The 13114-nt window shown below is 47.0% G+C and overlaps 1 protein-coding gene across 3 annotated transcripts in view; it reads left to right on the forward strand.

Moving 5' to 3' along the window:
* The window catches only part of CCNK (cyclin K), a 357987-nt gene that overhangs the window by 126598 nt on the left and 218275 nt on the right, over positions 1–13114 (forward strand). For all 3 annotated transcript variants that reach the window (XM_069208291.1, XM_069208290.1, XM_069208289.1), the window contains one exon: positions 9613–9670. In XM_069208291.1, coding sequence (XP_069064392.1) covers positions 9613–9670 — 58 coding nt within the window. The remainder of the gene's footprint in view (positions 1–9612; positions 9671–13114) is intronic.

Genomic DNA, 13114 nt, shown 5'->3' on the forward strand with positions numbered 1-13114 from the left:
TTGTGTTGCCCCTATCCCTGTGTGCCCCCATTGCATTCTATTGTGACTATACATTATTTGCACTGTTTTCTATTGCTATTACTGCATATTTTGGTATTGTGTACATATATCTTGTGTATATTTGCTATCCTCATACTGAGGGTACTAACTGAGATACTTTGGCATATTGTCATAAAAATAAAGTACCTTTATTTTTAGTATATCTGTGTATTGTGTTTTCTTATGATATTGTGCATATGACACTAGTGGTACTGTAGGAGCGTCACTCGTCTCCTAGTTCAGCTTAAGCTGCTCTGCTAAGCTACCTTTTCTATCAGCCTAAGCTGCTAGACACCCCTCTACACTAATAAGGGATACCTGGGCCTGGTGCAAGGTGTAAGTACCCCTTGGTACTCACTACAAGCCAGTCCAGCCTCCTACACATAATGGCTACACTGAAAACTGGGAAGTTTGGTATCAAACTTCTCAGCACAATAAATGCACACTGATGCCAGTGTACATTTTATTGTAACATACACCCCAGAGGGCACCTTAGAGGTGCCCCCTGAAACCTTAACCAACTACCCCTGTAGGCTGACGAGTTTTAGCAGCCTGCCACACTCGAGACATGTTGCTGGCCACATGGCGGGAGTGCCTTTGTCACTCTGTGGCTAGTAACAAAGCCTGTACTGGGTGGAGATGCTTATCACCTCCCCCTTGCAGGAACTGTAACACCTGGCGGTGAGCCTCAAAGGCTCACCCCCTTTGTTCCAGCACCACAGGGCATTCCAGCTAGTGTAGTTGCCCGCCCCCTCCGGCCATGGCCCCACTTTTGGCGGCAAGGCCGGAGGAGATAATGAGAAAAACAAGGAGTCACCACTGGCCAGTCAGGACAGCCCCTAAGGCAACTTGAGCTGAGGTGACTCTGACTTTTAGAAATCCTCCATCTTGCAATAGGGATAGGAATGTGACCCCCTCCCCTTGGGAGGAGGCACAAGGAGGGTGTAGCCACCCTCAGGGCTAGTAGCCATTGGTTACTGCCCTCCCTGACCTAAACGCACCCCTAAATTCTGTATTTAGGGGCTCCCCAGAACCTAGGAACTCAGATTCCTGCAACCTAAGAAGAAGAGGACTGCTAAGCTGAAAAACCCTGCAGAGAAGACGGAGACACCAACTGCTTTGGCCCCAGCCCTACCGGCCTGTCTCCCCCCCTTCTAAAGACACTGCTCCAGCGACGCTTTCCCCAGGGACCAGCGACCTCTGAATCCTCAGAGGACTGCCCTGCTCTAGAAGGACCAAGAAACTCCAGAGGACAGCGGCCCTGTTCACCAAAGACTGCAACTTTGTTTCAAAGGAGCAACTTTAAAACAACTTGCGTTTCCCGCCGGAAGCGTGAGACTTGCTACTCTGCACCCAACGCCCCCGGCTCGACTTGTGGAGAAACAACACTTCAGGGAGGACTCCCCGGCGACTGCGAGACCGTGAGTAGCCAGAGTTGCCCCCCCTGAGCCCCCACAGCGACACCTGCAGAGGGAATCCCGAGGCTCCCCCTGACCGCGACTGCCTGTCTCCCAGATCCCGACGCCTGGTAAAGACTCTGCACCTGCAGCCCCCAGGATCAGAAAGATCGGAACTCCAGTGTAGGAGTGACCCCCAGGAGGCCCTCTCCCTTGCCCAGGTGGTGGCTACCCCGAGGAGCGCCCCCCCCCTTGCCTGTCTGCATCGCTGAAGAGACCCCTTGGTCTCCCATTGATTTCCATTGAAAACCCGACGCGTGTTTGCACACTGCACCTGGCCGCCCCCGTGCTGCTGCGGGTGTACTTTCTGTGCTAACTTGTGTTTCCCCCCCCCCCCCCCCCCCCCCCCCGGTGCCCTACAAAACCCCCCTGGTCTGCCCTCCGAAGACGCGGGTACTTACCTGCTGGCAGACTGGAACCGGGGCACCCCCTTCTCCATTGAAGCCTATGCGTTTTGGGCACCACTTTGACCTCTGCACCTGACCGGCCCTGAGCTGCTGGTGTGGTAACTTTGAGGTTGCTCTGAACCCCCAACGGTGGCCTACTTTGGACCCAAACTTGAACCCCGTAGGTGGTTTACTTACCTGCAGGAACTAACAAACTCTTACTCCCCCTAGGAACTGTGAAAATTGCACTGTCTAGTTTTAAAATAGCTATGTGTGATTTATTTGAAAAGTGTGTATGCTATTTTGATTATTCCAAGTTCCTAAAGTACCTACCTGCAATACCTTTCATTTGAAGTATTACATGTAAAATTTGAACCTGTGGTTCTTAAAATAAACTAAGAAAAGATATTTTTCTATACAAAAACCTATTGGCCTGGAATTGTCTGAGTGTGTGTTCCTCATTTATTGCTTGTGTGTGTACAACAAATGCTTAACACTACTCCTTTGATAAGCATACTGCTCGACCACACTACCACAAAATAGAGCATTAGTATTATCTCTTTTTGCCACTATCTTACCTCTAAGGGGAACCCTTGGACTCTGTGCATACTATTCCTTACTTTGAAATAGTGCATACAGAGCCAACTTCCTACATCTGGCGTCAGCTTACCAGTACCCTGGGTATTGGTACGGTCTGGCCACCAGAGGGCGCGGTGCCACCAAACTTGGCCCAATTGCAGGGTTTGTCCTGGTGGTCGTAGGTATGTGATCTGGTCCAGTTTCGACTTCCCGTTCGGGAGGTATCATCCGGTCAGTGAAGTGATCCTCATTGGGTTGCTTGTTCTTTGTTGGTTGTAGAGTGGTACCTACACTCAGAAGGGAGATCTTGGGTGATTTGTGAGGTCTGGAGATTCTCTGGATTTCTTGAGGTCAGTCCAGTGTCCAGCTCTTATGCAGCGGCGACTGTTGGGTCCTGGGTGCAGCAGGTCCACAGTTCTCGCGCCTTGGATCTTCTTTGGGCTAGTCTTCTTTTTCCTTTCCAATCTTATTTTTTGGTCCAGGGATGTGCACTAAATACTAAATTTAGTGGCGTTTTAGGGGAAACTTGGTAGTGTCCAATGGGACACTTACCTTTTGGGTGGCTACACCCACTATTGTGACCACTTCCTGTGGCAAGGGTCACTGCCCTAAACCTAATTGGCTATTTTCCTTCCATCCAAGATGGAGGAAAATGAAGTAGAGGTTCCACCTCGCAGACGGCACCTTAGTGGTGGTGCATGCCAGGTGAGGCCACTCCTCCTACCCTTTGTTAGGTTTCCTGCCTTTGCTCCCACCAAAAGTGGGGGTTTGCAAAGGTGGATGCCAGTTTCAAGGGTGGTAAGTCCTTTGAAGCTCACCGCCAGGACAGTGCACATTCCTGATTTGGGGGTGGGGGGGGTTAGCTCCTCCACCCAGGAAGGGCATTATCTTATAAACTGGAGAGGCAGGGATCTCCCCCAAGCTTTGTATATTGGCTGTCTGGAGGTGGAAGCTGGATAGGACCAGTCAGCAACCATGCCAGGATAGTTAGCTTTTGCAGGGGGCACCTCAAAGGTACATTTAGGGATAAATCCAGGACTGGCACCAGTTTGGATTTATCATTCTGAGTTGTTTGAATCCTGGGTTGTTTGGTATCAGAATGGCCATTATGTAGCTGGGAAACTCATGTTGACCAGTGTCTAGCATATATATATGTATATATTAAAATGGCTGCTCTGTACACTCGCTGTGTCCCAGGTTTGGCAAGGACACAGTGGGGCCTGTTGCTCATGCAGCTATGCCCTCAAATAAAATATGGAGTACCCTGCCTTAGGGCTGTAAAGCCTGTCAGAGGGGTGTCTTACTCATAGTAAATGCAGTGTAGGGTACACAAGGCACACAAGTAGTGTGCCATGTCAAGTTTGTGTTTTAGGTTTGCACCAGAACACTCTGCCTGGAAGGGCATTGCTCGGTGCATCTGGATGCATTGCCCAAGAGGGTGGCACAATCAGTGTTGCTGCCCTTGAGGACCTACCCATAGTACCCCATGCCCTGGGCACACAGGTTCCCACTTACTAGGGACTTATAGTGGTATCTAAGGGTGTATCCAACTGTGCTAATGCATCACAACATATTTAGGTAAATAGATCTGTCCCAGGGAACCTGGTTAGCAGGGGCCCTGGGCACTACAATTTCTAGGACGCATCAACATCAGGAAAAAAGTGTGGGGGGGGGGGGAATAACCATGTCAAAAAGCGACCCTCTATCACAGGGTTAACACCCTCTCCCTTTGGAAATAGGTGTTACATGGCTTGGGAGGGGTAGCCTCCCAAAGCCACTGGTATGCTCTGAAGGGCACATTTGGTGCCCTCCTTGCATAAACCAGTCTGCATCGATTCAGGGATCTTCAGTCCCTGGTCTGGCGCAAAACTGGATAATGGAAAGGGGAGTGACCACTTCCCTGTCCATCACCACCCAGGGCTGGTACCCAGAGCTCCTCTAGAGGGTCCTTTGATTCTTCATCTTGAATCCAAGGTGGGCAGAGGCCTCTGGGGCATCTGAGTGACCATGTCTGACAGGGGACGTCAGATCCAGCTCCTGATAAGTTGTCACCTTGCTAGCTGACCAATCCCCCTTCCAGGGCTATGTACTGTCTCCCTTTTGGGTGGGTCCTCCGATTCGACGAGCAAGACTCCAGCAGGATTCCTCTGCATCGTTCACTTCAACTTCTGGCCACTGGAACTGCAACTGGACCCTCCAGGAACCGGCAATCTGCATTAGTGATGAAGACTCTGCATGCAGCATTGTTTCCATGGCTCCTTCCAGCTTCTGCCACATTTCCCCGGCTGTGTATCCTCTGAGGGAGGCAAGTCTTCAGCCTGCATGACAAGGCAGAAGGAATCTCCCTTGGAGTGAAGGAGTCGCTCCCCTGCATCTGCAGGCACCAACTGTAATGACAACTGGCTGTGTGGATATCCTCTGATCTTGAGCTGCATGGATCCTGCATCCCGGGTGATCGTCTGAGAGGTCCCCTTGGTCCTGTCTGTCAGCTATCCAACATTGGTCAAGGCAAGCTCCTGGGTCCTCTTCCAGTGGGTCTCGTGTGGGGACTGCGCCTGCCTCTTCATCTGTGGACTCTCTGCATTGCTGATGATCTCCTGGGACTCCCCTCCCGTGGGCTGAGTCCTCCTGGACCTTGCTGGTCCCTGGCAGCTCTACTTTTCGTCTACCGCGACTCTTGCCTTTCCCATTGCGACATGATTGTTGGTGGCTTTTCCACGCCACAGACAGACTGTAATCTTTCCGTCTGGTGTGGGATATCGACTGCATCCTCCAGGAACTCGTCACTGACTCCAGGGCTTCATTGGTGACCGTCGACCAACTCCTGAAACTACAGACAGGTGGTAGTTGGGAGTAAGTTACTGGTTTTCCATCAAAACACCAAAAGGACTGAAAAGAGGAGTAATGCACCACCAGACTGCAACTTCTGGACTTGATCCTCCTCTTTTTAAGGTTCTCCTCCTTCAGGATTCCATTGCTGGTTTCTTGCAGTCTTGTCTGGGTGGTGCATTACTCCTCTTGTCAGTCCTTTTGGTGGTTTGATGGAAAAACCAGTAACTTAGTCCTTTCTTCCTGGTCGCTGGGAGCCACTGTAGTACTTACTTTTTGTGGTTCCTAGTTCCTCCAGCTCTCCTGTCCAGATTCCCCTTACCTGGGTGGGGTCCTGCATTCACATTCCTTTTTTTCAGTGTATGGTTTGGGCTCCCCCTAGGGTCACTATTGGCTGTTGACATTACACTTACTAGTGTGCATATTTAGTGAGGATTGTCTATCTAGTACTTTTTGGTAATTGTCACTAAAATAAAGTACCTTTATTTTTTTGTAACACTGATTATTTTCTTTCATGCATGTAAGTGCTGTGTGACTACAGTGGTATTGCATGAGCTTTGCATGTCTCCTAGATAACACTTGGCTGCCCATCCACTGCTACCTCTTGAGAGCTGCATGGGGGGAGGTCCCTGTGGACACCAGGCTTCTAGACACTGTCTACACTACACTAATAGGGGATACCAAGACCTTGTATAAGTTGTAAGTACCTTAGGTACCCACCACACACCAAGCCAGCTCCCTATACAATGTGACATTGTAATTTATTGGTTATTTCTTTAGGTTACATATTATTTGTTAAGCTTCTGTATGTGACACTTATGGTTGCTTAACCTCTTAAATGGGGTCCACGCCTTACTCCCATTAGTATGTGTTAACTTTGCCTTGTAGGGCCCTGACCTTGAGACTTTAAAGGTCAGTCTAGTGCCCATTTCACTGCAGTCCTTGCCTTGGCCTCTCTCTCTCTCGCTTGGAGATTCAAGTTATCATGCACATCAAGTTGCTGGCCTCTCTCAGACTAGATCACACATGGGAGTGAGGTGGCACTGGCAGCTTAATTCATACTTATATCATATTTTCCAATCCTTCAGGAGTTTGAAGAGTGGATGCTGGTGGAAGTACTATTCATTCCTGCTGCAGTCGCCCTCACAGATCTGTTCTCTGAGCTGCTAAAATGCTTATGGCGGCTTTGTATTTGAGGATAAAGTTTCCTTACTAATATCTGGGTCGGACAGCCCTTTCAGCTCTTTTTTATTTTCCAATGTGGATACAGTTCCTTATTGCACCCTCTACTGTCCTTTCAGAGCAATCTGCCTGATAAGTGACTGACTCTGCCAGGGCTTAACATGCTTTAAAAGGACATGAGGGCATGACATATGTGTGACCCTGCTCATCCCTAAAAGCCTTTGAGCCATCTACCCGATATGTGCCGGGGTCAGTACTTATCTGCCTGGGACAGATAAGCTCTTGTGCCCCCTCATTTACCAAAGTCATCTAACATCTTATGTTTATTCCTTAGTAGAGGCTAGTCTTTGTTCCTACACTACAGTTGCCATTGGCTTCTTATCTCCACTGCCACCTCGTTACTAAAGTCTGCTGATCTTACCTTTTGTCAGGGCCTCAGATTCAGCCCATCTGTTTTTTTTACCTCTCTAGCGCTCCCTTCCCCTAAGCTTATGGTTGTTTGCATGTATAATTGTACAGTTTGCCTTGTGCGTGGCTGTTGAGCAGTGTGAATGTAGTATACTTCGTATGTCTGCCTCTGTAATTGTTGTTTGAGGGATATGCCTGTGTAAGTGGAGTTGGAGCATGAGATGTGTGCCTTTGTGCATGTGGATTGAGTGATGTACCTATGAGTGTAGGTTGAGCAGCTTGCCAATTCACATGTAGATTGTTGAGAGTTAGGTGAATGATGTACCTATGTGAGGGTAGGGTGAACATTGTGCCTACATGAGAATAGGGTGAGATGTGTGTACCTGTGTGGGATCTGTGCCACTATATGGTGAGCATGATAAGTTAACTAGATTTTTCTAAAAATGCAGAATTCAGTTTTCGACACCCCCTGGCATTAAGGACTCATTCAATGTGCCAACCCAAAGACAAAAAGCCAGTGGTGTTGCCGCCATTCCACAGCCCACTGAGCAATACGAATGACAAACTCAAGAACATATTGAACACAGGATGAATTTCTGAGATTTAAATTAAAATCAAAACTCTTTTGTAGGGCACGCAGTATGAATTGGAACTGCAATAAGGACAACCAAAATGCAACAACATAAGTGTGAATAAAAGGAGAAACTCCAACATGAATGCTGGTCTCCATTTTTAGCAATTCTACCCCCACACTGCTACTCTGATTGTAAGTCTAATTCTACCACACTATAAAATAAAAACCTGTTTTGAGATGGTTCACACCCACATATTTGTAATATAGGAAGGACCGCTATTCTGGTTCTGAGAGGTCAGCCTTGCTTCTAAATTGATTGAGCAAAATATAGGTGTCTCCTTTCCTAGTAGCCTTCAAATAGAATTGGTAAAATGATTCTCCACATCCTTTCCTGTTGCCACCTTGTGTGAAGGTTCCTCTCTAGCCCCTCACTCTCTGTACTCCGCTTTTCTAATACTATTTCATTCTTGTGAAAGCTCAGAATAAGCTATTTGCAAAATGTGCTCTTATGAATAACAATACATGAGGCTCATAGTTCAGTCTTCTAGAAGCTCTTCAGGATTTAATTGCAAATAATGTGAAACAGTCAGCGTTTGGATTAAATACTGTGAATATTTTCAAGCAAATTTCATTGTGTTGCAAAGCGGACTAACACATACTAAATGTGCTTTCTTTTAATTACACATATTCACTGTTGATTAGCACATGCATTTCAAGAAGGGAAATGCCCCGAAGAAAAAGGCCATAATATTCATGACTAGTAGCGTGTCTTTGTGATGGCAGAATGATTGGTGTTCAATGGAAGTGTAGGGTGAGGGGAGAGGCAGTTGCTGTCTATTGCCAGATTTCCACTAACTTGAATATTCACAGGTATTTTTTTATATTTTTTACAAAAGGTGTTTTTTTTTCTTTTTTTCTTTTAATTGAAATTCTTTTTGGAAAAATCCTAAAGCTCTATCATTAGCAGTTTGTGTTTGCAAATAGCTTAGGTTTTGGTTAACTTTTGTCACCAATTCTATAAAAGTCCTCTTGAGGTCGCTTTGGCTCTACCCAGAGGAATAATATTCCCACCACATACATTTGACTGTATTTATCCACCTCTTATTGAGTGCTTGTGTTGCCAACTCTGATGCTGTGCATGATGTACTTTTTGTTTAGTCTTTGCACTGCTGCAAGATTTTTTTTAAATGGCTTAGTCTTGACTCAGAATGCAAGTCAGTCTAATTGGCTTCATCTGGGCTTGTTGTTTTGTCTTTTTTTTTTTTTCAAATTGGAAGTTTGCTGAGTTTCATTTAGTTTCAGTGATTTCCTACAGAGTACATCCGATGTTGCCTAATGAGAGGAGCACACTTTACCTCGGCTAGTGATCTATTTAGGATTTGCACACTTACAATGTTTGAGTTATTCTGCCAATTTGTTCACAGAACGAGTCATAAATTTGGTGGTACTAGCATCAATTCTTGGTGTGACTGAATTCAATGCGATTGTTGCTATGCCATGGATATTAAAGGGCTCAATTTCTGACTTCAGACTTTAAATTACATCATCTATTCCGGTTTCTGACTTCTTGCACACTTTTGTTTGATTGGAAGTGATTATGAACAAGGTTTACTCACTAGCAGCAGAAGGACATGCCTCTGTAGGCACGAAAATTGTTAAGCATGGGGTATTGATTGATTTAGATTTGTGTGCTGAGGTCAGAGATGGAACTACCATCCACAACTGTTCATTTTATCCTTCACGTATATATGGGTACTGCACACTGTAAAAAATAAAAAAAAGTCAATAAAAAAAATGTAACATACAGAATAGAGGTAGAAAGCTACAAGCTTTCATGCACCTCGGGTAATGAGCACACACTGGAGACTGCCTTTTTTGTTTTTAGTAGCATCTGTTGATAGGCTCAACATATTACATTTTGTGTATATCCTGTTCTTAAATTCTCTTCACATATATGCAGGATCATATAGAGATATCGGTACTCTGCTTTAAAGCTTTGAAAATTGGAACTTCAAGTAGTTTTAGATCTCTTCAACTGCTTCTAAACACAGTGATTGATCTCTGCATGGTCATGTTTTTCCATTTCTATGTGGCGTAATGTCTTGCTTCCTGTTATTTTTGAAACCTTGCTTTGCAACTTATTTTTTTTCTTTTCAAGGTGATAAAAACAAAATTCAGAAACTTGTTCAGATGGCCTGGACGTTTGTAAATGACAGGTAAATATTTTTCAGATATGTTGAGTATTTTATTTCAGAAGTATGTGTCTGAGGCTGGCTCTTTATATAATGGACCAAAAAGATCTACACTGAGTAAGGATTCAAAGCAAATCCCAGAGGAATTATAGAGGCACAAATGACACCCCAAATGCTCTCTTTTGTGGAAGTATGGACGAGCAGTTAGTCATATCAGATGGTAGTTGTAAGCATCTATTGTACACTCAAAGGCACTAAGCGAGACACACACACTCTTAAAGAAATCTAACACCAATTTATAAAAATAACAAGTATTTTCATGTAAATGTTGATACTAAGATCATCCGAATCGGGTGAGTACGGTTTTGAACAGTTGACAGTGCAATTTTTGGAGCAGTAATGTTGTCCTATGGGGGAAAACATATACTGCATACGGGTACATAGCAGCGACTTACGGGACCATCTTGTGGAGTTAAGGTAAGTATTGAGCAAGGTCCAAGGTAGCATCAAAAGGTCAGTTCGGTAGGCACTTGGGCGTCTGTAAGCAGAGGTACTTTTCAGCGTTGACCTAATGATATCCTATGAGAAAATAAACATATACTGCATTTGGACACTAAACGACCTACCTCTAGAAGTCTACAGTGGGCGAACTCAAGGTGGGCTTCGTTTCTGGAGGGTCTGAGAACCAGATTGACATTGTTTGCACACTTCAGCTTGGGCTAGGCAGGTCGGGTGCAGTGCTGATGTCTGGCTTTGGTTTTTCGCAGTTCCTGGTCCTTACAGTTCTTCTTTGGTTGCCTGCAGATGTTGGAAAGCAGCTACTCTGTTCCAAGGGAGTTGTTCTTGGCGATTTGCGAAGCACTGGCAGCTCTCCCAGTTTCTTGGAGGCCGCTAAAGCAGCAGAACAAGTAATTTGCTCCCTTTGGGTCGGTGGCAGCAGGCAGGCAGGGTTGGTGCCAAGTCAGTCATGCTCCTCTTTGCTCTGGTCAGCAGGCTTCTTTGTCCACTCCATTTGTGTCCTGCGAAGATCTGAAGTCCTAGTATCAAGGGATCCCCCTAAATACTCAGGTTAGGGGGCGTTAAGGGGAGTAAAGGGTAGTGTCCAATGGGCTCCTTACACTTGGGGTCACTACAGCCGCTAGATGACCACTTCCTTTGGGGAGTGGGCATCACCTCTCCCAGAATTCCTAATTCCACCACACTCAAGATGGTGAAGTTCCTAAGGCTGTGTCCGTTTTGAGGCTGGTCACCCTAGGAGTGTGTCCAGCCTGAAAATGCAACATGCCTCATGCATAGCACATTTTCACTCCTCTCCAGGTGCTGTTGTGAGGGATGTGTCATACCCCTGCCAGAGCAGGCTTTATTTCTGACGTCCAGAGAGCAGAGGCTGTCACCCTTAGGGTTCAAAATCTCATCAGTTGGTGGCAGGCTGGCTAAATTGGTCAGTGAGCCCAACAGCAGTTGGAAGGTTTTCAGGAGGGCACCTCTAAGTATCCCTCTGGGTGCATGATTTAATAAATCCATCACTAGAATAATTTAGTGTTTATTAGTGCGAGATGTTTGACACTTAACATCTCTAGTTTCATTGAAGCCATCTTGTAGATGGGGAACTCGTGTTGACCAGTGTAGGAAGTTGGCTCTGTATGCACTATTTCAAAGTAAGAAATAGCATGCACAGAGTCCAAGGGTTCCCCTTAGAGGTAAGATAGTGGCAAAAAGAGATAATTCTAATGCTCTATTTTGTGGTAGTGTGGTCGAGCAGTAGGCTTATCAGAGGGTAGTGAGAAGCATTTGTTGTACACACACAGGCAATAAATGAGGAATACACACTCAAAGACAATTCCAGGCCAATAGGTTTTTATATAGAAAAATATATTTTCTTAGTTTATTTTAAGAACCACAGGTTCAAGATTTACAAACAATACTTTAAATGAAAGGTATTTCACTCGCGTATCGTAGGAACTTTGAATCATCACAATAGCATGTACAGTTTTGGCAAAAATAGCAATATGCTATTTTAAAATTGGACACAGTGCAAAATTCAACAGTTCCTGGGGGAGGTAAGTAAATGTTAAGTTCACATGTAAGTACAGCACTTACAGGGTTCAAAGTTGGGTCCAAGGTAGCCCACCGTTGGGGGTTCAGGGCAACCCCAAAATTACCACACCAGCAGCTCAGGGCCGGTCGGGTGCAGAGGTCAAAGTGGTGCCCAAAATGCATAGGTTTCAATGGAGAAGGGGGTGCCCCGGTTCCAGTCTGCCAGCAGGTAAGTACCTGCGACTTCGGAGGGCAGACCAGGGGGGTTTTGTAGAGCACCCGGGGGGACACAAGTCAGCACAAAAAGTACACCCTCAGCGGCACAGGGGCGGCCGGGTGCAGAGTTCAAACAGGCGTCGGGTTTGCAATTGATTTCAATGGGAGACCCAGTGGTCTCTTCAGCGAAGCAGACAGGCAAGGGGGAGGGCTCCTCTGGGTAGCCACCACCTGGGCAAGGGAGAGGGCCACCTGGGGGTCGCTCCTGTACTGGAGGTTGGATCCTTCAGGTCCTGGGGGCTGCGGGTGTAGTGTCTTTACCAGGCATCGTGTTCTTTGAAACAGGCAGTCGTGGTCAGGGGGAGCCTCTGGATTCCCTCTGCAGGCGTCGCTGGGGTGGACTCAGGGGGGTCAACTCTGGCTACTCACAGGGTCGCAGTCGCCGGGGAGTCCTCCCTGTAGTGTTTCTCCGCAGGTCGAGCCGGGGTCGTCGGGTGCAGAGTGGAAAGTCTTGGGCTTCCGGTGGGAAACGTGCAGTCCTTTAAAAGTTGTTTCTTTGTTGCAAAGTTGTTTCTTCTTTGGAGCAGAGCCGCTGTCCTCGGGAGTTCTTGGTCCTTTTAGATGCAGGGTAGTCCTCTGAGGCTTCAGAGGTCGCTGGACCCTGGGGAACGCGTCGCTGTTGCAGTTGTTCTTGAAGTGGGGAGACAGGCCGGTAGGGCTGGGGCCAAAGCAGTTGGTGTCTCCGTCTTCTCTGCAGGGCTTTCAGGTCAGCAGTCCTTCTTCGTCTTAGGTTGCAGGAATCTGTCTTCCTCGGTTCTGGGTGCCCCTAAACACTCAATTTAGGGGTGTGTTTAGGTCTGGTGGGTTAGTAGCCAATGGCTACTAGCCCGGAGGGTGGCTACACCCTCTTTGTGCCTCCTCCCTGAGGGGAGGGGGGCACATCCCTAATCCTATTGGGGAAATCCTCCATCTGCAAGATGGAGGATTTCTAAAAGTCAGTCACCTCAGCTCAGGACACCTTAGGGGTTGTCCTGACTGGCCAGTGACGACTCCTTGTTTTTCTTATCTCCCCTGGCCTTGCTGCCAAAAGTGGGGCTGTGGCCGGAGGGGGCGGGTATCTCCACTAGCTTGAGTGCCCTGTGGCGCTGTAACAAAGGGGGTGAGCCTTTGAGGCTCACAGGGGGAGGTGAGAAGCACCTCCACCCAGTACAGGCT

Source organism: Pleurodeles waltl, chromosome 9 (genome assembly GCF_031143425.1).
Source record: "Pleurodeles waltl isolate 20211129_DDA chromosome 9, aPleWal1.hap1.20221129, whole genome shotgun sequence".
In the NCBI taxonomy this organism is placed as follows: domain Eukaryota; kingdom Metazoa; phylum Chordata; class Amphibia; order Caudata; family Salamandridae; genus Pleurodeles; species Pleurodeles waltl.